The sequence below is a fragment of the Myripristis murdjan genome, chromosome 1 (genome assembly GCF_902150065.1).
Source record: "Myripristis murdjan chromosome 1, fMyrMur1.1, whole genome shotgun sequence".
Lineage (NCBI taxonomy): Eukaryota > Metazoa > Chordata > Actinopteri > Holocentriformes > Holocentridae > Myripristis > Myripristis murdjan.
The window spans coordinates 25740273-25766404 of record NC_043980.1 but is presented as its reverse complement, the minus strand read 5'-3'; the positions used below and the strand labels follow the sequence as shown (position 1 = coordinate 25766404).

The following is a 26132-nucleotide window of genomic DNA, read 5'->3' as shown; positions in this document are numbered from 1 at the left end:
TTACTTTTTGCAGAGCAATTTTTAACATTTACTAACATCACTAAACCTGGCTGTGAAAAAAGCAAAGTGGAGTATATTAACTCCATATGTAATGTTGATTCCCAATACAGCTCCTGTGCTTTAACTGGAGTTTTGTCTTTAAATCAATTAAGAGACAATGAGTGATATCCAGTTGGTTGTAGTCTATAAATCTCTCTCCTCCCCTCGTTCTCCACATCCCTCTCTCTCTCTCTCTCTCTCTCTCTCACACACACACACACACACACACACACACACACACACACACACTCACCCGTACAGCCTGTCATAGCTGGACTGACTGACAGCTCGGCGTAGGCGAGTGACAAGCAGAATGCTCAGCTGGCGGCGGCGTGCATTCTCCGTCCTGTCAGTCACTGTCTGCCACCGAGGATGGGCTGCGTGATCTGAGCACCTGCTCAAAGGTAGGAAATCTCAATAAGACCACCACTGCTGTGTTATTTCAGTGTAACCCATATTGTATCAATTTAAGACTGGTTTCGTACTCTAATGTGCCCACCAGCCTGAGGAGAACTGGGCAGGACCCGGACAGGTTCTCCTTAGTTCTGCTCCTGTTCTCCTGGATTTGAGCTTTTGCGCTTAAGAATTTCCTCTTACCATAGGTATTTTTTTTTTTTTTTTAGGTGTATCTCATTTATTTAAAACCATCACTCGTTTTTGTTTAGCATTGTTTGTGCATACACGCTATCATATGATCAAATAATTACTGGAGTCTACATTCAATCATACTTTATATGCCAGCAATATATTTTAGAATTTTTCATGATGTGTAATGTTCTCCCCGTACCGGAGGTGGCGCTGTTGGGTGCAATTTCGCCACCCCGCCACAGATCTACGACACATAGAACTGGGGAGCCCGTTGAAATTAAATCACCCAGCAGGAATAGCAGTTTAACTCGTAAGCCGTTTTCTGTAGAGATGCAATTTTTTGATGGAAGTTGTTCGGAGCATTTTTTTTAATGCCTGAGTTTCAGAGAGGTTGGTGCATCACCATGACAACAGCGTAAATCACTGAGCGGTCCAGTTATGGTGCTGAGAAACACTCCATTGGTCTTTAAAACTTTGTGGCACTGCACTGTTTACACAAATGAGAATAATTTCTACAACAGACCTCGGATGATCAGCCCTACTCCGGGACGTTTCTCTTCTATCTGTTGTATTTCTATGGCCGTGCCACCACACACGCTCACTTCACGCACAGCGCGGCGTGCACGCACGTATTCTCTCGCTCTGTATTATTGCTCACAGAAACCGACCACTATGGGGAGTTAAGGACAAGACGACGGGTTGTTTTCGCAAATATTTAATACCTGAAAGCGTCCTTATGCTGCGTTTTGGAGCACCCAGTTCACGCCAGTATCCCCAATGCAGCGGATTACGGGGAACGGGCTTTCAGAGACGGTAGGACGGACACTTTTATGAAAAACATGGGACGTTCACGCACCTAGCTAACCAAACTAGCTAACGCACCAAGCTAGCTAGCTGGCGCTGCAGCCAGCAGAGTGGAAAACGTGCCTTCGTTTTTTGTGTTGTTTGAGCTCTGATCGACTGGTCTGTTGGCATTAATCAGTGCGACAGTTGCCGTTGCTTGTGAACTAGTTAGCTTTGTACGAATAAATTCAAAAAGTCCTCTTCCGCCGAAGTGCTTTTGTAGTAACTGCAAGCAGGCCCGTCTTGTGTGGTTGTAGAGTTTGTTTCTATACCCATCCCCCACCGTCTTTGCAGGCCAAGATGAATGAGATTCTCACTTCAAAGCACTGGCACTGGTGGTGGCATTGCTGCAAGGCTAACTAACTATCCTAGCTGGTTAACTTTAGCTAGTTAGCCAGCAAATGATCTTTGCCTCTAAGAAGTGTCGGTTTTGTTTTGCCAGCCGCTAACGTTAGCTTCTTTGCTAGTTGTTTGCTATGCGAAACTAAAAAAAAAAGTTGCCAGCGAAGTTTAGCTGGCCAAGTTACTTCATTAGCCTTCAAGTGGCCTCAGATAGACGTGAGTCTTTCGGTAGTTAACCGTAAATATAGTATAGACAGTATCTTCCCGGTTGCCGGTGTCAGATTGACATTCTAACAATGTTAGATGGATAATCTCACTTATTGGCCAGTCACATTCTTCTGCTGCTGATCTCAATCGTACATTCATAAAGAACCATTTGTAGTTTGTTATGCTTCTCATTATCTCGTTTTGTTGGCCCTTGTACTGGACGTGATGGGCTGAAGTATTGAGGGGGATGAGGAATAAGATGGAGATGAGTCAGTCATGTCAGTCATCTCTTTATCAATGTATGCTTTGTCTTCTTTGTGTCATCCACTCTCCACCACTAACTGTCTTTTCTCTTGCCTTCATCTTAGGGAGAATTGTTTGTCAGCAGAATCTTTGCTAGAGGGGAAGATCTGACCTCTGCTTTCTGCAGTCAGAGACATGAGTGTTGTCAGAGAATTACATGGGATTGGGTACAGAGGCGGGGGTGGGGTTGCGACCTCCCTTGGTGGCACAACCCACTTTACAGAGGATGCTCCACGGCCCCCAGTGCCTGGTGAGGAGGGCTCTGATGTGGACCCCCCAGTCCAGTCATCCAATGCCCGTCTAAACCCTCTTTCTCAGCCCCTCTACTATCCCCCATCTTCCTCATCATCTAAAATGGCTGATCTGCCAAGCTACACACCTTCTTCATCGTCTGCAACTCCGCGACGCCCAGACCTGGATTTGGGGTATGAACCTGAGGGCTCAGCTTCACCAACACCACCTTACCTGAAATGGGCTGAGTCGCTTCATTCTCTCCTGGATGACCAGGAAGGCATTCATCTGTTCCGTAACTTCCTGTGCCAGGAAGGGTGTGCAGATCTTCTCGACTTCTGGTTCGCCTGCTCGGGGTTCCGCAAGACCAGCCAAGAGAAGAGGGCTAAGCTGGCCAAGGCCATTTACAGGAAGTACATCATAGATGGAAGTGGGATTGTCTCTCGGCAGATCAAGCCAGCGACCAAGAGCTTCATCAGAGACTGTGTGGTGAGGCCGCATCCAGACCCTGCCATGTTCGAACAGGTGACTAAAACTCTGATATATGATGTTAATGAAGGAGCTTATTGAGCATAGGCCAAAGCATGTCATATTGCACAGACTAGTGGAAGTGGAATGATTGCATCTAGGCACAGTTAATCAAAATATTGAAAACACAATATGGCCAGTTGCAATATCCAAATCACAGGAGATGCAGTTTTTTGATGAGAGGTGGAATGTGTCACAAAGTAGCTTTATAAATGAAGTATTGTGGTGCGACAGAGATGACCAGACATAAGAACATGTGTTTGTTTGGTACAGACCCCAGCAAAAATCACATCATCATTTTAATAGTTATTTTTAGTGAACATAAAAATTATGATGGAAAAATGATCATCTCCACTAAAATGGTGAATGTTTTTGCAGTTGCCATATCTGTGAATAAATATCGAAGAGGTGTACACTTTGGATGAAAAATTAGAGTGAATAGAAGATAGTAATCACATATCCATATACCACAAATCAAAATTATGATGCAAAAATCATCAAATTGTGGAATCATGCTGCGGTTGCAGTATATGTCCAAATAATTCATTTAGTCATTCGACTGGTTCAAGAGGTGATGGTTATTGTTGGTAGTTGTTAGAGCGACAACACACATCACTTTACAGCTGTAAAACACGTCACACTCTTAAGTCTAAGAACCTCTCTGTTTTTGGCCTACCGTCCACACTAAGCCAGCATTTTCCTTCTGCCTTGTTGTCTCTTGTTGAAGTTCATCATGTGACCTGGAGCTAAAATCTCAATTTTACTGCTAATTTTAGTTCTGAGAAACCACATAACTTCACGGGAGAAACCAGCAAAATTCAAAGTGCTTTCTAACAAGTTTTATGTTGCATGTGCTGTGACAGGCTGAGTCTGGTTATGTCCAAGAAAGTCAGGCTTTAAGAAACATATGTCTCACAAATTTCAGGCCGGTGATATCCTATGGTTCTTTTATGGTATGGTAAAATCAGGAGATTAATGCGCACATGAAAAGAAAAAAAAAAAACTTTCCCCCATGAGAGTATAACAAAGAAGAGAACATCCATTTTTGTGAGTTGACAACATAAATGCCATGTTGTTGAAATTTTATAAATGATACTTTGATTTCCACTTTCCAGTGAACACGGGATAGGCACAGTTTTTGTCTGATTTTTCTTTTTCTTTTTGCCCATAATTCACAAAATGAAAAAGCACTCTTAAGTAATGTTCACTCATTTTTGTAACTTTTGAATTCTGAAATATTCAATTAAAATGTAATGGATAAAACTGTACTTGTCATTGTGCAAGACAATGAAATTACAGAGCCCTTCATAGTGCACAGCACACACAAAAAGATCATCAGATATATCATCACACAGATTTGTCTTGATGTTGCCCTTCACATCACCAGTCCCTGTTAATTTTGTTGCATCCAGCTTTAATGTATGCATCCAGTGGGTTTATTTTGCATGGCTGCAGACTACATTCAAATGGTACAATTTGTTTGAACCCAACTTGGGACCAACAAAATCTTGCTCAGGTAATGTTTTCTTTGTGAATTCTTTGTAAGCCAGACATTTTGCAGCATTTTGTTTCACCACTTTTACACAGGACAGTATCAAGGAAAGAAATGTGACCATCAAATAATTCAATCTAAATGACAGTACACACCTGCTCTTCTCTCCCATGTGGTTCTTTTTACCCCCTGGTAGTTACTGCTGTCATGACAGCCTGGTGGTCTGAGACCCTTTTGAATTTTGTTCCACTCCAGTATGTCTCCTCAAGCATCCTCCACCAGAGCGCACTTGATTTACACTTGATTAGATGATGGGAACATTTTTGAAGTATCAGTGCTGAAGATTCTGTCTGACATTTGCAAATGGTGCCAACAGCCCCAACGGTACGCGTGACCATCATATGTGTCTGTGTCCCAGGCTCAGACGGAGATCCAGGCCACCATGGAAGAGAACACCTACCCTTTGTTCCTTAAGTCAGATCTGTATCTGGAGTACGCTCGGACAGGAGGGGAGAGCCCGAAGCCTAACCCCAGCGATCAGAGCCCCTCTTCAGGGAGTGCCAAGCCTGTGCCTGGATATTTACCCACGCTTGCCGAGGATGAAGAATGGAGGTGAAATGAGCTTGCGACTTGGTGTTGCCATACTAATGTCATATAATGTACCTCCTCCCTCTGTGACTTTGAGCTAGCACACGTTTTTTCCCTCTCTTTTATTAAATATACCCAGCAAAGTGAGGGAATACGTCAGAAGTTTGAATCACTCATCTGATATCGTCTGATCTTAGGTGTGGAGGAGGAGCGAGGGAAGAGGAGGAAGAGGAGGATGAAGAGAAGTGTGGAGACACACCAGCTGGTAGGCTGACTCATAGACTGCTGATGGAGACGGCACCACAGAGAGCCTCAGCCAGCAGGAGGAGGCAGGACAGCAGGGAGTACAGGTATGCGTGTGTGTCAGGGTTCCTGTGTTTATCTAGCTATAAATTAGAGAAATCTGTGTGTGTGTGTGTCTGTGGCTCGATTATCTCTGCAACTGTACGTCCAATCGACTTCAAACTTGTCAGGTGTTTTGCCAAGGACCCTCCACAGTGATGTGGCAAGCATGAGTATTTATAGTTCAAAAGCTTCTAACATCGCTTTTTACGGTGTTATTTCTAATATTATTAGACAGATTTCGAATGTTAGGGCTATGCAGCGCGCACACTGCAGTTTTGAAACACTCACAAGACACACAAGTTTATTTCTGCATCACACAAACTATTATCAGTTATTATTTTAATTCATAGGACTTTTGCAATAGAAAAATGCATTGTCACAATTCTCTGTGTATAAATTATTAAATCACTTGGACCTGCATAAGCATAAATTTACAGTCCTTTTTCCACGGACACAATTGAGTTACTATAGGAATACTACTGAAATATTACAGGCGACAGTGTGAATGTGTGTGTCTGTGTAGATTCATCTCTAAACCTGTGGGCACACACAAAGCCAGACATATGTATAGGCTTTCTGTTTGTCAGATTAATATAAACCTGTGTGTACACATCATTGTGTTTTATAAAACTCAATCACTGAGGAGCTGTAGGAGCCTCTTTTCCACTCCCACAGATAATGATAAATGTATGGACACACAACCAACAATTTTTATATCAATCCGCCACCTATTTTACCAGTCTTTACACATGTCAATTAAACAAATGGGAAATAAAAAGTGCTGTTTTACAGATTGTACTGTGTTCTCCAGCAGCAGTTAATTCAGAATATAGACCTAAACCATCTCTTCCTGAAGTTAAAAGTGATATCTCAGAAATGTGTCAATGAGCACGTTTACATGCACACCTTATTCCTGTATTAACCGGAATATTCGCAATATTCCGGTTGCGCATGTGTCATGTAAGCACGCACCGAACCCGATTAAGGTCATATTCCGGTTGGAGAGAATTCCGAATAAGCCCCCTGGAATATTCCTGTTCCAACCGGAATATTGGGGCATGTAACCACCTTAGTCGGAAAACTCCCAGAACTGGAATATTCAGTCACGATTGCGCATGCTCGACTCACAAGGCGTCTTTGTTGCTATGGTTACCTGCAAGCGGGGAAAACGGCAGGGCGAACAGCAGCAAGAGCCAGGAGACTGCAGTCCGCCTTCAGCTAATGAAAGACTTAAATATCACGGAGTATATCGATGAGAGAAAACATAGAAATAGCGACAGAAGAAGAAGAAAAAGAAGAAGACGAGGAAGAAGACTTCTTCGTCTGTTTTTCCGGCAGACCAGACGCCTATACGCGTACTGCTGCCCCCCGCGGCTGAGTGTCGCATTACGTCAGAGAGTGGAATACGCCGAAACACGGGGGCATGCCAAGTGACATGTAAACGGAATATTCCAGTTGCCGCGGCGCAGTTACCTTAACCGGAATATTGAGCCGAACCGGAATATGGTGTGCATGTAAACGTACTCAATGATTAATTTGTAGAGCTCCTATCTACACCGACATTACACAACGTGTAACCAATAAAATAAAAGAATATTACCGGCTACAAAAAATGTTGACTGACTTACTTTAAAGAATGAGGAAAAAAATCAGTTGCACAAAAGTAATAATAATAAATGGAACCATAATAAATGTGCAGCAGTGAAATCAGTGAAGATAATGAGGCACAGAGGTGTTTCACCATGAAGTGTAGGCTCCACCTGAATAGTGTAGTCATTACTCACTCGCTATGGAAAACAGTATCACCTCAGGTTGTACTATTGAGGTATGTAAAATCTGGGCCTCGTCCAAACATTAAATGTCACTTTGACTTCATTAACCTTTTTAGTGGACCCTATACTCATTTTCACACATTTTAATGGCCATTGCACTAATTAAAAAAAAAGCCCTTGATGTTACACCATTTTAATTATTTCTCATCCTAGAGAAGTTGTGGAAGGTAACACACATATATATATATGTAAAACAACATTTTGAGAATATGTTAGGAATGTGTTCATGATGTATTTCTCAACAGTCAAGCTTGATTGTCTTGTTACCTTTAAAGTGCGGCAATATCATTGTTTGCAGCACTGTGATTATTAAGATGCCTGTATAATACCATGTGTCATGGAGCATGATGTATGACCGTGAGCACGCAGATTGCATCACTTCACATATCGCTATTTGCATATATATTTGTGCGTCTGTAAAACGCACTGAATGACACTAATAACTGGAAATGATGTACATCACTCAATTGAAGACAGTTTGGATTGAAACCAATAGATCTAAACATAGAGAAAGTGCTTTGCCGTCCTGGTTTGAGAGTGAAAGAATGTTCAGCAGCATACCTATTTAACCTTACTCGCATTTAGCACCACATGGCAGATTGTACAAAGTTTTATGACTGATCTTCCCCCTCAAATTATTGGCACAAAAACAACCCAGACAAAGACTTTTCTAAGATTGAGCTCAGCGTTGAAAATTTTACCCAGCTGTTATCTTAATGTTTAATTGCAACATTTTTATGACTGGTATGCCATTAGAGTTCTCATATTCTGCCCGAACCCGACCCGACCCGACCCGACATTTTCGGGTCGGGTCGGGCCTAAAATTTACGTGAATTGGGCGGGTCGGGTCGGGCTTGGGGTTCTGTGGGGAATTTTTTTTTTTTCTAAATAAAAAATAGAATTATGTGTTCTGTTATTGATTATGACGTTTCATTTTTATGTGACTGGTGGAGAGAGTGAGAGACTGGATTGGATTTGGAGGCTAAACTTTCAGTGACAGACAGGCGACCAGCTGTGCGAGCGCAGCGCAAACAAGTGAGAGAGAGTTGCAGCAGTATCCCGCTGTGCTGGCAGACTCAGCAGCAGGGACGGTTTCTGCTATGGGCAGTGCAACTGCCCAGGGCGCAATCTACTTGGGGGCGCACGAGAAAAAAAAAAAAAATCTCCAGTTTTCTAGACTACCGTATTGACCCACACATGCCGCGGCACCATCAGTCGGCATCAGGCGGGCCAGCCGCGGCACCGTCCGATACCGCGCCCACCCATCAGGTCTGCCGGATCTGACAGGTGAGCTGCCTCATGCTGGCCGGTGCCGCGGCCGGCCCGCCTGATACCGACTGATGGTGCCCCGGTGCCGCGGCCGACCGGCTCTGCTAAATAGCCTAATGGCGAATTTGGCGATTTTTTTTTTTTTTTGTTTTGTTTTTTTTGTTTTTTTTCGGGCTTTATCGGGCTGTCGGGCCTAAAGTTCGGCTAATTAGTCGGGTCGGGTCGGGCCTCGGGCTGGCCCAGTCGTGCCCGGGTCGGGTCGGGTCTTAATTTTCAGGCCCGATGAGAACTCTATATGCCATATATTTCAACTGTTTTTCTTTCAGTAGATTCCTGTCTGGTGTCGATTAATTTAATAATTTATAAGTGGATCAAAAGGACAGAAGCAATCACCTTCCTATTTTCAACATGTACCCAACAGAATCAAAAATTTGAAGAATGGAAAAGTGTCTTAACACTGAAATCTGTTCCTACGTGTGTAAATTTAACACCCGTACACAAATGACATTTTTGCTGCTCCCATTCTATAAGTAATGGGAGTGATAAAGTAATGTGTGTATTTAATTCAGATTGTTAATTAAAATCACGAAAGTGCAGTGTGCTGACTCACTTAATTAGGCTTTGTATTGACTCAATGAAATGGACTGACTCACCCACCAAAACACCATCAACCGGCCAAAAAGTTCCCAAGTTTCCAGCAGCAAAGTCTCAGACACCTCACATCACGCGTACAAAAAAATCAACACAGTTACATGCAAGGAAACATTCATCAGTCATGGCAGACATTACTGGTCATTGGTCACATGTAACATCTTATTTTGCCTCTGTGTTTGAATATAACAAATGCCTGCTGCTTATTTATAAGAGCCCTTCTTTTAACTTGAGCATGCACTTAAATTACTTCTCTGTGTTAATACTCAGGTATGAGGTACGACTGAATGTTCTGCTGGGTTTCAATTTTAAAAAGCTGAAAAATGCTATGAGAACACTGATAGAATCAAAGCATCTTGAGATGTGTGATACATGCCCAGAGTGACACAGGACAGGAAATCACGCTCAAGTCAGCACAACATGACACAGTCAGGGGCACATCCCATAACACTGCTGTTGACATCACAGATGACATCAGTGGACTCGGTGGTGCCTTTAATTTGTAAAATAATGGAAGCAACTGAACCCAAAACTACAATTAAGTCATAACAAAACCATAAACCATGGATTACCAGAACCATCTGGGATGCTGTAAACACACGTGCTGCATTCTACAACTTAGGGCTGCTTTGTGGAAACAAGGGCAGTTACAAAGCAGCATCCCACAATGTCAGAAGAGCACTAAAGAAGGCAAAAATTAGTAGAGGAAACAGGAAGAAAGTGGAACTACAGCTCCTTATATTACGTCTGTGGGGAAAACGACATGGCGCACAGTACAGCATGGCGAAAAGCAGCAAGAGCCAGGAGACTGCAGTCCGCCTTCAGCTAATGAAAGACTTAAATATCATGGAGTATATCGATGGGAGAAAACACAGAAATAGCGACAGAAGAAGAAGAAGACTTGTTATGTATTTCCGGCAGACCAGACGCCTATATGCGTACTGCTGCCCCTAGCGGCTGAGTGTCGCATTACGCAAGAGAGTGGAATACGCCGAAACACGGGAACATGCCAAGTAACATGTAAACGAAATATTCCATTTGCTGCAGCGCTGTTACCTTAGCCGGAATATTCACCTGAACCAGAATATGGTGTGCATGTCAATGTAGTCATTGTGAGGCCATTTGTAGCAAGCAAGCAAAAACAGCTGAAGCAGAGGTTTAAGGCTGAATTATGCTTCAGCGTAGGAAGAGCGTACGGGGGTTGTGCGAAGCACGCATTTCCTACGCAGCGCGTGTGTGTCCAACATACCTCTGCGAAACACACTGAGCAATTCTCCTCCCACCAACGTCGCTGCTCTTCTGTACGTCTTTGTAATGGCGAGAGGACGAGTGGTATAGGTGCGGGTACTTGCGCACCTCCTCGGCCAGGCACGTTCTTCCACAAGATCCAGCATTCTCCAAAGTTTTCAAACACAACCGACGAGTCAAGACACAACAGTTGTTTTAAAAACAGCACTGCCGGCCGGCACAACAACAGGATGTGATGCCGGTTGCAACGAAATGCCGGAAATGATGTACTTCGGCGGACCAATCACAGCTCTTGTGGGGCTGCGTAGGGTCCACGTAGTTACAATTTTTGGGAGGCGCGCGGCAAGGCTCTGCGGCGGTCGCACAACCCCCGTAAGCTTCGCACAACCTCCGTACGCTCTTCCTACGCGGAAGCATAATTCAGCCTTAATAGATGGGTGGGTGCACCTTTCACACTTATCACCCTTTCTGAGCTTGACGTCAGGAGGGCTTTCAAGCATGTGAACACTCAAGACAGCATCAAGACCGGACACATCCGTGGTGTTGACAGTGATATTTGACCTGTCCCTGGCTCTGATCCGAACTCTGTCTTCACCATGTAAAAAATGAAAATTCATTTTTTACCTGACAGAAGAAAACTTTGTCTGTAATGAAATTAAGATCAAGATGTTGTCTGTAATGTAATTTGTGGCTTGGAGCAGAGTGTGCAGGTGTTACATTGTTTGAGGAAACTGTGCTGTATGTCATGGAAAAGTCATGAAGCACAGGGAGCAAAAGTGCATATATTTATCCTGGTGTGTGTGAAAATGTGTGCATGTAGCCCTGTGTTTTTGTGTGCGGTTCTATAATTTGTCTATCCCTCCTCAGGCCGTGGAGAGAGCCGGTTAACCCGTACTACGTGAACATGGGCTACGCTCGCGCTCCTGCAACCAGTGCCAATGACAGTGAGCAGCAGAGCATGTCAAGCGACGCAGACACACTATCACTGACCGACAGCAGTGTGTAAGTGCACAGAACAAAAACTGTTATCCCACATGTTCATATCTGCTGGGAATTACTCTCAATCTTCACTCTTTCTTTTAATCATTAAGCTGTTCATTTATTGTTACTGAATATAACCTTGCAATTAACTGATAAGCCGTTAAGATCTGGGGTGCATTGTTGCTCATGTTTGTCTGTGTTTGTCTGTGTGCAGAGATGGTATTCCTCCATATAAATATCGAAAGCAGCATCGTAGAGAGATGCATGAAAGTGCCAAAGCCAATGGACGTGTGCCCCTACCTCATATACCTGTGAGTCATACAGATACCGCAGATTTCACCTCACATCAACATACCAAACTGTCTTCATACACTGATAAAGATAACATGAATCCTGTCTATTTATTCATCTAATGTTTACAACTGTAACTATGTTGTTGTAGGTTTAATCAAGATTGTAGCAGGTGCAGAAAAGAGTGACTTTATCAATGACTGACAGAGATGACTTCATCTCATGTCTTTTCATTGAGATCTGTCACTGACTTAAAATATATCAAAGTGTTAGTATTACAGGGTCATTTTTATCAAGGAAACTAGCGGCCTCATTATTGCTACAATAACAGAAATAGGCCTTCTTGTCAAAGTAAGCCATTTGGTCTTGGCTGCGTTTTTTGACTCATGCTTTTATAAGCTGTCAAATACCTTGCTGCCTTACTGACTATTATGATATTGAATAGTGTTTCATTTTGAAAGGTTATGATTTTGATCTAAAATATTGCCAGTTTCTCATAACGGTACATAATAGGACATCTTGGAAGGAACAGCTCAAGCATCCTTGATACGACGGGCAATTGGGTCATTCTCCAGAAAAGGTGGAATCTGGGTGACACAAATCTGCTGAAATGCATTCCTTTTTACACCCCTAAAACATCTTTAACAGCAATACCTAACTTCTTAACTTCATGAATCCACAACAAGTCAAGCTTAAAGTATTTTTATTATTTTTATACATTTAACTAAAGAATTAGTGTGTCGTGTTTTTGTCATTGGTGTTACCAGTAATGTAAGCAACATTAAATGTTTATAAAAATATTTTTTCTCAACACAGCCTGAATATTTAGTTAAAGGCATATTAATAGAGTGATAAGACCATGAAACATATTTGATTATCTTGTTTTTTTACGATGATATTGCACATTTAAACAACCGTGAAGGAACACATTTGATTTGCACCACAGTTTTGTTTTCTGTCAAACCAACAACAATTAAAGGATTGACAAACAACATGTTTGATACTAACTCAAAAGTATCAAATAATGATTACATCATGAATCAACAAACAAATAATTGCTAGAAAGTTTTAAAAAATACATTTATAATATCACACCCCTGAAAAAAACATGTAGTAACACCAGTGACGCAATATAACACCAATGACTTCTCAACAAGACATTATTTATTTATTTATTATTTTTATTTATTTATGTGCAGACAACAACAAACCAAACCTTTTGACAAGCAAAGAAACAGATTGTGCAGGTGAGAAAACCCCATGGGGCTTAAAAAAAAAATCTCATCTCATTCTAACTTTAGCAAAAACAAAGACAATAAAAATAAGACAGTAAATTTCAATTCATGTTTTAAACAATCGAAAATGCCATCAGAAACAACATACTATACCTACTACACTGTAACCTCTCAATTTAAAGGTATACCTTGAGATGTGGGGAGGTGATCTTTCTGGTGAAGACTGGGGGGGTCAAGACTGCCTGTACTGTTCTCATCAGATGTCTGTCTCTTGCTTGGTTAACATGCCACTGCTTTCTCTGAAGTAAAAGCAAACAAGAATAATGATAACAATTAGACAAAGATTTAAATATATTCACCTTTTTTCTCCAAGTAATGTCTTTTTGAAGCTCATTTCTATAGGAATGTCACTGGTGTTACCAGGAAGAAGAGTAACACCAGTGATGGTAACACCAGTGACAATTTGGGAATAAAACTACAATTTGAACAAAATGGTTGCCATTTGTCAGTCCACATGCCTTCAGTCAATATCTAAATCATTTAACTCTTCAATGTAGTACATTTTTATGATAAAATGTTTACCCCTGGGGCCATGGAATGGGTAACACCAATGACAGACTTAAAAGCTTTACGTAAAATTCTAAGATAAAATGACATTTAAAACAAAGAAAGTAAGATGTATCTGACTTACCTTATGCCTGTGTCCACTGCACTGCACAAAATAGCCTCTTGATCCAGCAAGTACCTCAAGGTCAGTTCATTACTTCAAAATAAAAGTGCTTTGTGTAGCAGTAACACCAATGACGTAATTTTGGGTGACTGATATTTATTTGATATTATTATTAATAATAATTTCTATTTCTTTATCATATCAATGTTGTATTCAGTGTATGTATTGTTATGCAAATGTGAATGAGCTTTAATTCATGAAAAAAAGTATTTTTAAATTAAAACTACAGGCTTCACTTCCATGTATGATGAAAGTGACAAGACAATTCCTTGAACTTGGCATTTTAAATAAATTCCTATTTTATATTTTTTTTAATTTTTATATATTTTTCTATTTGTATCAATGCAAAGACAGTCTTTATTTACTAAACATATATAATGAATGTGATTATTAGGTCAACTTAAAGTATTTTGGCATCTGCGAAAGTAAGTGACAGCACTTCCACCGTTTTTGGAGAATGACCCAATTGACATATCTAATGGCTACCACAATGGAGATAAAGGGCTTCTCTACTTTTTCCTCAGCAGACCTATGAAACATCTCTTAAAATCTTTTCCAGTGAGCTTTGAAAGCCAGATAGAGCCAGTTTTACTAAGCATACTGGCCCAATCCATCTGTTTTCTGACCATTTGTCTTGTGAGTAGGCATCCTTGTGACATGAGCATATTTATCTGCACATAATTTATATATATAAAAAAAAAAGATGGGATTTGCAAGAATGCATTTTACATTGTCTAAGATGATCGTTAATGACTGCTTCCACTCATATATAGAAGTTTCCTCCATGGAAAAAAACATCCTTCACAACTTAAAATGGCCTAGATATAACTTGCACACATTGCACTTTTTCAATATTTGCAGATCTTTTTTTCAGCAAATCTCATAGTTACAACAGTATTGTTCATGTGAAGCAGCATTTTGAGTTGCTGCCATTTTTTTGGAAGATAAAACACTCAAGCAACCGGTGGAGCTAGTGCTAATCATTGAAGAAGAAAAAACACGTCAGTTGACAGGATTGGCTGTAAGATGTGTGATGCACCCAATCTAGCTTGCCTGATGAATGTCAGATTTTAGGGAGGTGCACTGATACCTCTCCTTAAAGCAGAGGATTGTGAAACACCTCTGCTGACAAACTTTGCGCAGAAACAAGTCAGTATAGTCAAGGTCAGACATTTTGGGGGGCACAAACAAGAAAAACACATTTTTGAGTGGATGCCTACTCATGTTCTTCAGAGACTCTTTAAAATACATCAATACCCTGCAAATCCATCTTAAGCTGCACTGCTTTCACCCTGTCTTTCTGGGAATTGGTACATTTGGTCCACTCTGTCTTTATTAATCTTGTAAATACCATAAAATGTCTCCATACAGGAGAGACGCAACTTTTTGTCCCGTTTTTAACGTGTATTGCCTTTTTGAGCTTCAGATTCAACAAACACAGTTTCCCTTAGATTTGTAATTTTTTTCCCTTAAAGTATATGGTAAACTTGCCTTCCTGATATTAACAGGAATTCATGGCATGTATTTTGTGTTGATGTGTAAACAGCGCACATACCGTATGCCAAAGGACATCCATGTAGAGCCGGAGAGGTTTGCAGCTGAGCTCATCAGCAGACTGGAGACTGTTCTGAGAGAGAGAGAGGCTCAGGAGAGACTGGAAGAGAGGCTGAAGAGAGTCCGACTGGTGAGTCTAGATGCGTCTGTGTTACTGTGTGTGTGTGTGTGTGTGTGTGTGTGTGTGTGTGTGTGTGTGTGTGTGTGTGTGTGTGTGTGTGTGTGTGTGTGTGTGTGTGTGTGTGTGTGTGCCTGCCTCAGGCAAGTTTGGAGCAAAGTGAATATACATACATGGACCACACATTGGATAGGTGTGTGTGTACACTGTATTAGCAAAGCAGAGTGGCAGACCACCAAAGTGATGATAATAATAATAATAATAGCTATATATGTTGTTCTTTTTATCCCAGTGATGTGCAGCTATGGCAGTAGAAATTAAGCTGACGGGCTTTTACAGTTTAGTGCGTTAATGGGAGGCCCTGGGATCTGATTCAGTCCATCTGTTCATGTAGCTTTGTGAATTGACAGATGTGTTGCTGCTTATCTGTTTAGTACTACAGTGAATGATTATCTTGATTATCAATGTGGTTTAGAGCAAATTGCAGGATTTCCCCTATCATACCACAGTCCAGGGCTGTCCAAGTTGTGAAAATCTAATTTCTACATGGTGTCATTAAAAAAAATATCAGCATGATGTTAATCTTTAATTATTCCAGAAGCATTTATCTTTGCCAGTCTGATTTAAGCACACTTGAGCATTGATGTCATCTTAGTAACACAAATTTTTGTACTGTTACATATTACAAACTCTACTCAGTCAAAATACAAGGCAGTAAATGAGTTTTGACAGTAGACTTTTCTTCAGAAGAGCATTTGGGTGAATTCTGAGCAGTAGTGTGTCTTGGGCAAATTAAACAGAAATTTAATTTAATATTTTAATTTAATTTAAATTTGATTGTGGGTTATTTGTAACTGCCAAAGTGACGTCACATAAGATGTTTTCATAAATTGTTCACCACAGTAGTTTAATACCAAAAAGAAAAGCTTACAGGTAACATTGCTTTCATTGAGGTTTTGTTTTGTTTTGTTTGTTTGTTTGTTTTAAAATAAAGCCAAGATCATCAATTATCTGACTGGAGATTTGTTTGCACTGGCTTCATGGTACCAGCTATTATTGAACAGAGATAGTTGTGTCATGGTGCTTATTTTTACCCAGGCTTTGTGTCAGTGTATGCTCACACATACAGGCATACACATGCACATCTAGTCAAATCAAGTGTTTGTGTCTCTCTCCAAACCAGGAGGAAGAGGGTGACGATGCTGATGTCTCCATGACAACCTCCCTGTCCTCCCATAGCATACCACTTTCCCTTCCGTCATCCTTTCCACCTCTCTATGGTGCCCGTTACTCAGAGACCACTGCTAACACAGCTACAGTTGCAACTTATGGTGGCCTGGTTGCCATGGAGGATTCCCATGATGATGACCCGGAATCTATCTTGGACGAGCATGTGCAGCGTGTGATGAAAACGCCAGGCTGCCAGTCTCCAGGGGCAACCAATGCCCCACTAGGGGGAGGGGGACGACACACTCCTCCTAAATCATCACGCTCACCTGATGGAGGGATAGCGCCACCTCACTACCCCCCCTCGCACTACCCTCCCCACCGAGGGGGAGGCCACAGTCTGCCTGCTGCCGGGGTCAAAGGTAGGAGCTGGATGTGGGATGTGGGAGGCAAAGCAGAGGGACCATTTGGCCTGGCCCTTGAAGCCTTTCTCTTAAATTTGAATCTTTTTGACAGGTGTGAACATGTCAATTGAACTGTGGTCTGAATCACACAAAGCTAAAAGGTTTTCCAAAGAAAGAATGTCCTGTTTCACTACCAAGCTGACTTTAGTTGGGACTATTCCTGTGAGAGTAATTTCAATACAGTCTGAAACAAGAAAGGAAGTTATGCAGTGTGTACATTGAAGTTAAATTGTAAAGATTCATTATCAATTTAAAGGTGCATTATACAAAATTGCCAAGGGTCAGTTACAGTGTGGACTATTGGTAGACTGATTAATTGGGCCAATATCTGGCATTTTGAGACAATCAGCATTGTCCGATGCCTGTGCTCTCAAGGCCGTTGTTAAGTGCACTAAAACTGTATTTATTTTCCATTCCGCCACTCTGTTTGCAGTGCACTTAGTTATTTTAGATCTGCTCAAGGAGAGACAACGCAGACAGCAACATTAGTCTTAAATAAATGTCCATTTAAGTTCAGAAATTTTGGGTCTCATTTGTTATTATTATTGTTAAAATTGTTATATTTTTCAGATGCAAAAACAAAAAACATCAACTTGACATTTGCATTATATATCAGCCATCAGCCACCCTGCTCTAAATTTTGACAGCAGCCATTGAAAATCCCATATCGGTCAACCACTAGTGAGGACAATTAAACTCAACGGAGTTGATGAAATGTTTATTTCATTGAACTCAGCTTGGTATCTCTGCAGACTAAGAACCACAGAATAGTAAACATCGTTATGAACTAGCAGCGCTGATCCATATTGCTTCCCTCGTTGCTCTGATGCTTGTTGTAGGGTGTTTTAAAATTAAAAAGACCTGTAAAAAATGAAACAAACCCTCTTGCATTAGGTCCACACCAAGGAAAGTGCCCTAAGTGAACGGAGATCATGGACTAATGAATCTCCCAATTATGTCGGTCCTAGGGCATCACCACAAGCAGCTGTATCACCACAGAGGAAGAGAAGGGCAGGAAGAGGCAGGCCCTAGGTCTCAGGCCAACTTCCTGTGGAACGGTGACCCAGCCAGCCAGTACACAGGGAGAAGTCGTAATTACGCCGATGGGGCTGGAGCCAGCACACTTGAGGGCATGGGTTACAGGTAAGTTAGTGTGTGTATATCCATGCATGTGCATACACATGCCGGGACAACAACAGATTTGCACTTAGATTATCGTAATTTGTTTATTTACACACAGTAGCCACTTTATTGGGTAATCCTGCACAAACTAATGGCGCTTTTCCACTAGTACCTACTCGGCTCGGCTCGACTCTACTTTTCCATTAGGTGGTAGTACGTGGTACCAGGTACTATTTTAGTACATACTCAGCCGGGGTTCCAAGCGAGCTGAGTCGAGCCGAAATGTGATGTAAACGCCGTGCAGGCCACTGATTGGACAGGGAGTGACGACACATGAGAGCGACTCCTTCATGAAAACCAAACCCGGCATTTTTAAAAGAAAACAGCAACAGCGACCGTGCACATTGATCATCGCTGAAGTTGACAAAGTTGGAAAATGGCAAGCAAACCGGTACTCAGTTGTAATGGAAAATGACCGAAACCGAGGCGAGCCGAGTTGAGTCAAGCCGAGTGGGTACTAGTGGAAAACCAATCCAATACGACTGTTCTGCCATATAGTTTACTGTTAATGATGCCTATAATGCAGTAATAGAGATGTTCAGTCAATTGTGTGTTTGGCGTTGAGCTCATACTTAGTGGTACTGTTGTACTGGACTGCATTTTATTGAGAGGTGTTTCTAATATTCTGTCCCCCTCATGGATATAAATAGGGAGAACAAAAAATTAGACACACCTCTCAATATAATGTAGTCCAGTACAAGATCTCTGCAAACTACAGCCTCAACAACAAACATAATCAAATTTACACATTCTCCACAATGTCAACAAAAACTGAACATTCTAAACTTTTATGGCATTTATGGCAGAGCTGTTACATTGAATTGTATTAGATTATACAGGTGTACCTAATAAAGTGGCCACTGAGTGCATTTATTTTATTTTTTTTTTTTTTTTGATGAGGAGGATGCAGTTTAACATAATCTAGAAGAAAGTATGAAATTAACATGCTACATATGTTGCCTGCTTCTGTTTTGCAGTAGTAAAGGTAGCACATTATCTCGGCGAGGCTGTAAAAAGTCAGAGACGTCAGGCAAAGGTGATGAAACTGGGCGTGGCCTGGAGCCCCAGGTACCACTTGAGGATCTGGAGAGAAACCAGAAGATCCTGCAGTGGATGATGGAAGGAGAGGCTCTCAGACACAAGAAAAGCACACACAGGTGACTTTCACACCCAGTCTCCTATAGAAAACGCATTGTGCAATGTTAACAGATAGGCCTGTTTTACCTCACAGTTGTGATGCTGTTTTGTTGCATTCTAGTTTAATTCACACCATAAGTTCCTGTTAGAGTGACAATATAATTCTGTGGTGGTTGAATCTAAGAGACTGCGGGGGGGTGAAGGGGAAGGACTTACATCCACAAGCAGCACACATTTTCAACGTTGCATTGTGTTGTCATTCTGACCTCTTAAACTATGCAGTTACAGAGTTTGCCACTCAAATACACACCTTGCCGGAAGATCTTGGGAAATGGTGTTTTCCAGTTTCTGATAACAAAATTCTGTCTCATTTTACCTTCTTATAAAATGCTTTAGGTGGTGCATTTTTTTGCATTCACTGAATACTAATTTTATTCTGCATATATGGTTACATCTACCTAACACTGCAGAGCCGAAACCTCCTTTAACATATCAATCCCAAGCTAAAAAAGACTGTATCTTCCTCAGTCTCAAGCCTCAAGAGCAGAGAGCCTACCACACAACAACAACAATACAATACACAGCATTTTTTTTTGTCAGTTTTGGAGGCCCCTCCTATATTTTCCTTGTGTTGTTTTCTCAGCAGCAGCACCAGCGGATCTAGAAGGACAGGAGCCAGCAACGAGTCTCCACGTCCAACCTCGGTGGAACGTCCCGGAGCTGTGCACCCTTGGGTTTCGGCCCAGCTGCGTAACAACCCCTCCTCAGTTTCCTCCTCCATCCCCTGCTCGTCATCCGCCCAGGTCCAGCCTTCCCATCCTTTCATCCAGGACCCAGCTATGCCCCCGAACCCAGCTCCCAACCCCCTTACCCAGCTGGAGGAGGCTAGGAGGCGGCTAGAGGAGGAAAGGCGGAGGAACGCACTACAGCAGGCCAAGCAGAGGTAGCTTTCTATGTGTTTTGTGTGTGTCGGTGTGTGTTTGTCTACAGAGAAACTTTGGTGTTCTGACATGCATCTTGCACTCTCTTAGGCACAAGTCTGGTAAGCGCCAACTGTGTGACAATGTGACAGTTGCTTACTACTTCTGTGGAGAGCCAATCCCATACCGAACATCAGTCAAAGGCCGCGTGGTGACTTTGGGCCAGTTCAAGGAGCTGCTTACCAAAAAGGGCCACTACAGGTGAGAACATGTGATGCATATATACTTAAACACTTTGTGTGTGAGAGTATTACAGTTTGGAGGAAATGTAATTATTTTTGCCATCGGTTGGTTCACAAGTGCTAAGGAAGTTCATGACTGTATATTGTCCCTTTGTGTGCAGGTTCTACTTTAAGAAAGTGAGTGATGAGTTTGACTGCGGTGTGGTGTTTGAGGAGGTCCGTGATGACGACGCCATCTTGCCCATCTTTGAGGAGAAGATCATTGGGAAGGTGGAGAAGGTTGACTGAAATTAGGAAACGGGAAGATAAAATAGAATTGGAAAAAAGAATATCATTTGCAAAGAAGAATGATGAAGACGGATACAAAAATTCAGCGGTTAGAAAATGAGTGAAAGGAAGTAGAAAGATGGAAGGAGGAATGTATGACACCGGGGATATTACGCTGCATGTTAGAAGCTAGGCTTGAAGTGTTAAGGAGGACGATCTTTTTTTTTTTTTTTTTTTAATGAAATGCTACCTGTGTCAATTCCTGGATCAAACCTACATCGAGTAGAGGCTTGGCCAGATGGAACAGGAGCGGAGGAATGGAACACAACTTATTTCGCCTGTCATTTGTCTTTACTGTGGACATTTGAGGAGGACTGTCAAAAGCTAATGTCTAACCAGTCTTCCACTTCCACTACTATGGATGAAAAGATGAGGGATTGCTGGAAGGAGAGAAGTTAACCAGTCTTCCACTTCCTCTGCTCTGGAGGAGCCCCTCCTCCGCAGACCATTACGATGCTGCTACATTACCACGGAAACTCTTCAAACGGTGCTTGGAACAGTAAAGAACGCAGTTACGTTCCATCCTGGAGTCTTGCTGCCTTCCGCTCTCTCTCTCTCTGTTCCTCATCAGTCGGTGGCAAGGGGAGAGGACGCAGGACTTTAGGAATGGAACTTGGCCTGCTTCTCTTGTCGACTTCATAGCCTCAAGACAGAAACTCGCTTACCCTTGATTCCTAGATGTCATGTAATGATTTATCACATCATTGTTTTCAATGACAACAGTTCTCTACATAACTCGTTTACCAAAGCTACATATTTTTGATATGACAAGTACCATAACTACTTGTTGTCGACTTATTTGCATTGTGTATGTATAAGGCAGGTACTATTACGTATTAATGCAGCCTACAGATTTGTCATATCTCGACTTAATGTTGTATAATTGTCTATGTTTTGAAGCAAGTTGTTAGTCATTTCAGGGCAGCCATTTTGTGTTTTCCTTGCTGTTATTTTTTTTTTCTTCATACCAGATCCCTTATATGCAAATTCTGTACTCTTTACCATTGTGTGCAGCTGTCTTCTACACCACAATGGATTTTGAATATGGAGTTGCTTTTCTTCCTCCCCCCAGTGCTAATTATTGGTGCCATTCTTTAACTCTCATGAAAAAGAATGGTGCACCCAATAAGGCGTGCCATCTCTGACCACAGTATCTGTTGCTTTGACTGGCCACTCTATCCCCTGATATATATTGTACCTTTCTACTATACTAGACCCTGTGTACTTAACTCCAAGCTCAGTCTAGGTGCCTGTCCGGCCAGTGCCATTACTCTCTAGAATGCTTATACTTACGAGTGTTTGTGCGTGTAAAAGCCTGTGTTTGTGTATGCCTGACCTCAGCCAAAGAGCATATTGCGTGTTCCGTATGTCTGCGTGCGTGTCTGTGCAGTCTGCATCTGTGATCAAATAATTTCCAATGTCATGTTTCAGCTCGAACATCATGAACTCTCCTCCGTATCTCACAGGTTCCAAAATTTCAAAAGTTGTAGATAAATCGGTGTTGAGTTCAAACTCAACAGCTCACCTTAAAAATTGCTCCCACCACTTCAGTGGACTGCAGAAGCGTCATAAGGCCAGAAAGTCAAAAAGCGTCGAACAAAGACAGTCTGTTGACGACACCAGCTATGTAAGCAGAATGCAGTTTTATGTTAGTGCGGTTTCTTTCTGACACCCTCTTTGTCTTTGAAGGAGTAACGTCCTCGGTCATGTCATTATGCTTGAGTCTGTCTTTAGTTTTGATCCTCAGCTGTTGGGCAGATGGAGTGCTTTGTGTCATCCATACTGATAGTGTCCCCGAGGGCGAAGAGGTCCTAGGTCCCACAGGAATGTCAAATGAAATCTGTCCTGGGTTCGGCCTAGTAAGGGAAAGCATAGGATTGGAAAACATATTTGTCCTTATGTCAACACATTATGCCTTCAATATGGAATATAAAATTTTAGATATGTTTTTGTTTATACAAAAAAATGTAATTTTAATAATCACCAAGCATGTTCTTTATATGGATTGTTTTCCTGATGAGTTGAATTATCTGTTTTTGTTCTTTTGTTTAGCTGCGGTCTGCTACGGCCCTCTTGATATATTATGTTTTGTTAGAAAGAATGCCCAGGGATGAATGAATGACAACAATGTAAGAGTTGTTTCTTGTGATTGCTATAATTATTTTCTTCTGAGATGGACAAAACCAACAACTACGTCGTGTGTCGTCAGCTTGTGTGAAACACAGTGCCTTTATCATTTTAAATATGTTATTGAACCAATGCGTGCTTTTAATGTAAGTTTTTATTTTCAGTCAGTCCCATTGTATTTTTTAGCTCACACCATGCTCGCTTCGTTCCGGATAGGTCCTGTACTGTAAATATGTACATTATCATTTCATACGTGTCTTCAGACCTGCACCACATGTCCATGGTGTTTCTGTTTTTTCAAAGGTAAACGCCAAGATGTCACTGTGCTGGGTCCACTTGTACATTTCTTTTAAAAAGGTACTTCATAATAAAGATGTTGAATAAACCCTTTCTTTCTGTGATCAGATATTCTCATATTCACTACTTTTCTTACCCATCTTAAGGAGACATGCAACATACCTGTTTCCACAACCTCGCTAATACCTTTTTGCCTCCATAGTGCCTAATGAATTGGATCATGCTGAGTTTATGAATTTATCTGTGTTAGGATGATGAATAAATATGAAATACTTATTTTCAAAGTGAGGTCTTGGAGTCCATTAGGAGCCTCCAGTGGGGTCCCAGGCAAAATGAATAGTCAGGTTTCACTGTAATTTACCTCAAAAACTGCTATGATACCAAAAAAAAATTTAAAAAAATGCACAAGTGATTATTTTAACATTGTGTTTCAGTCTCACCACTTTGAATGTAGCCTGTTCAAATATGACATATAAACAAGTTAACACAAAGAAAGATATCTTTTAATGTTCTCTAGGGATCCTAGAGCAAAATTGCTTCAAATGGGGATCTTGTTCTGCTCTATAATCTTAAAGTCTTGCTCCATGTTGGCAGTGTTGTAATGTGGATATAACTCTTATTTCAACTCTTATTGAACAAGCAGATTAACTTGTTCATTTTATAGTGGACTTTTACTATGTGCATGCTCTTATAATGACAAGTACTCCTAGTGTAGCAGATCAGGTTCCTATAGTAATAGGCCATGCAAAATGAAGTGCCAGCCTAATTCACTGGCCCTGCTTAATGTGGCTGGCTTTTGGATTAAAGTAGTGGAAAATCCAATTATTTTGCATTGGAACTTTACACATCAGTGTGTTTAGAGAAAAATGCAGCTGAGAAATGTAGAGAATTCATTTTGACACTTATGGCATCCACCAGTCTGACAACTGGTTTGCTGCCACACTGTGGAATTAAGCACTTTGCAGCACTGCCGAAACTGTTAATGTGTTTGCCTTACAGGCACATCAGTCACATGTTGAGAGCCTTCTGCAACAACCGAGCCTTTGTAGAGGGCTTTGCTGAGGTAGACCTAGCTCTGCCACAGCACTGGCTACAACTGAAGCACCGCCTTCAACAGAAGGAAAATAAAATAACACCAAATAATCTGTCACATGTCATACACAAAACAATGCCTTGGCAATAAGTAAGTTAATTTTCATGAGGTCAGTGAATAAGGATGGTGATTATAGTACAATTCCCCTCAGATGAAGGAAATACAACAAGGACTTGCTCCAGATGGAAATATTTATTGAACAAACAGGATAAATGAGCATACATATACAACTAGAAAAGAAATTATGCATCAATGACTGAATGAAGGGAAACTGATAAAGGAATGACTGAATGGGAATTAAGCTCACAAGTTACTGCCAACAGAATGAATGAATAAATGAATGAATGAATTTGGAGAAATCAGAAAATCAAATAAATGCAATAAGGTGCAACTAAAGCCATTTGAAAAGGGAAACAATTTGGAAGATATCTTTGCATCCACTCTCATGCAGAGCACATGGATGGCGGGTTTTTCCTTCTGTTTCTGCAGCGATGCACGCATGAACATGGAACAAGGCTTTCCGAAGAGTCTCAGTGTGTTGAGGCAGACTTGGTGGACTTCAGGTTGCCATGGTGACAGCCAGAGGAGAGCCACTCTGCAGATGTTGGTTCAGATGTTCAGCTTGGATAATGGATCAAGTGCTGGATGGGCTCAGATTAAACAACACACACAACAGCCGGTGCATGAGAGTCTGCAGGTCTTGGTGCGTTCGCTTGCAGGCTGCAGAGTCTGATGCTGTAGCTCCACTTGATAACCACATAAGGGTCTTGAAAAAGTCTTGAAGAAAGTCTTTGCAGAGATGGAGAGCTGAACTCCAACTAACTATGAAAACAAGGTTTGAGTTCATAAAGTGCAAAATAATTTGCAATACATAAAAATAGCCAAAGATCAAAAATAGAAGATGACAAAATATGGCACATCAGTTAAGCTATATGCTTATGTTTACTAAGCATACTGTATATTGTACTGTCTGAAACAAATTTACCAAAGTGCCATTCCCAAACTCCAGGCCATTAAAACATGAGTTGATGTGGTCAACTAATTACATGCACCCAAGGTGCATGTAGTGTTTTTTAGGTTATAGCTTATTTTTCTACAATCTCACACTCATTTGTTTAAGTCACTATTCAAGTTTTCCATTAAATCTGGAAAATATCCTATATAATAGTGTGCAGACTTTTGAGTTAACCGAGTGGTAGAATTTCATTTTGCTGTAAATGGTTAGTGTTGTTATATGAGTTTGAAGAAAAAAAAGAAAAAGCAACAATTAAAAAAGAAAGCCACTGCTCGTTTGAGGCTGAGGATTATTTTTGATAGTGGATTGGTATGAATTAATGCTATCACTGTTTTGTTAAATCATTGCTCTGTTATGGTTATGGCAGGTCTTATTCATTTGATTGTAGTGTGAATCAGATATCAGAGACAAAGCTATGGCCCTTTTTGGTAAGTGTGTGCTTGGATTGTAGCTTTTTAGGCCAGTAGGATTGTAGCTTTTTAGGCCAGTAGGTTGGATTTCCAGAGGAGGCCCATGTGAGAAAACAACTGAAACAGAATAGTATCCACTCTAAGATTTTTATTAAAAAAAAAAAAAAAAAACATCTTGTTATAGAATTGACCCTAGCTTGGCCTGAGCTGCAGAGACAGCTGGCGGAGGCTTGTGCTGTGAGAATTTTAATAACAGAGGCGTGGAGAAGGATGCCTTTGGCAACATGTCAGGGAAGGTGAGAGGAATAACACAAGCACGGCTGTGGTGTAAGGAAC

At 41.3% G+C, this 26132-nt stretch overlaps 1 protein-coding gene across 2 annotated transcripts; it reads left to right on the top strand.

Moving 5' to 3' along the window:
• The first annotated feature begins 1284 nt into the window (after nucleotides 1-1284).
• LOC115361095 (axin-1-like) lies at nucleotides 1285-23371 on the top strand. Of its 2 annotated transcripts, none has more exons than XM_030054389.1 (13): nucleotides 1285-1440; nucleotides 2388-3078; nucleotides 4992-5185; nucleotides 5359-5511; nucleotides 11374-11508; nucleotides 11702-11798; nucleotides 15290-15427; nucleotides 16599-17004; nucleotides 18015-18189; nucleotides 19206-19385; nucleotides 20012-20308; nucleotides 20397-20546; nucleotides 20689-23371. In XM_030054389.1, exons 2-13 carry the CDS (start codon nucleotides 2458-2460, stop codon nucleotides 20813-20815), a joined length of 2673 nt encoding a protein of 890 aa, XP_029910249.1. In that variant the 5' UTR covers nucleotides 1285-1440; nucleotides 2388-2457; the 3' UTR covers nucleotides 20816-23371. The 2 variants fall into 2 exon arrangements, with proteins under 2 accessions (XP_029910249.1, XP_029910240.1); XM_030054380.1 differs by having other exon boundaries at nucleotides 20009-20308.
• The last annotated feature ends 2761 nt before the right edge of the window (nucleotides 23372-26132 follow it).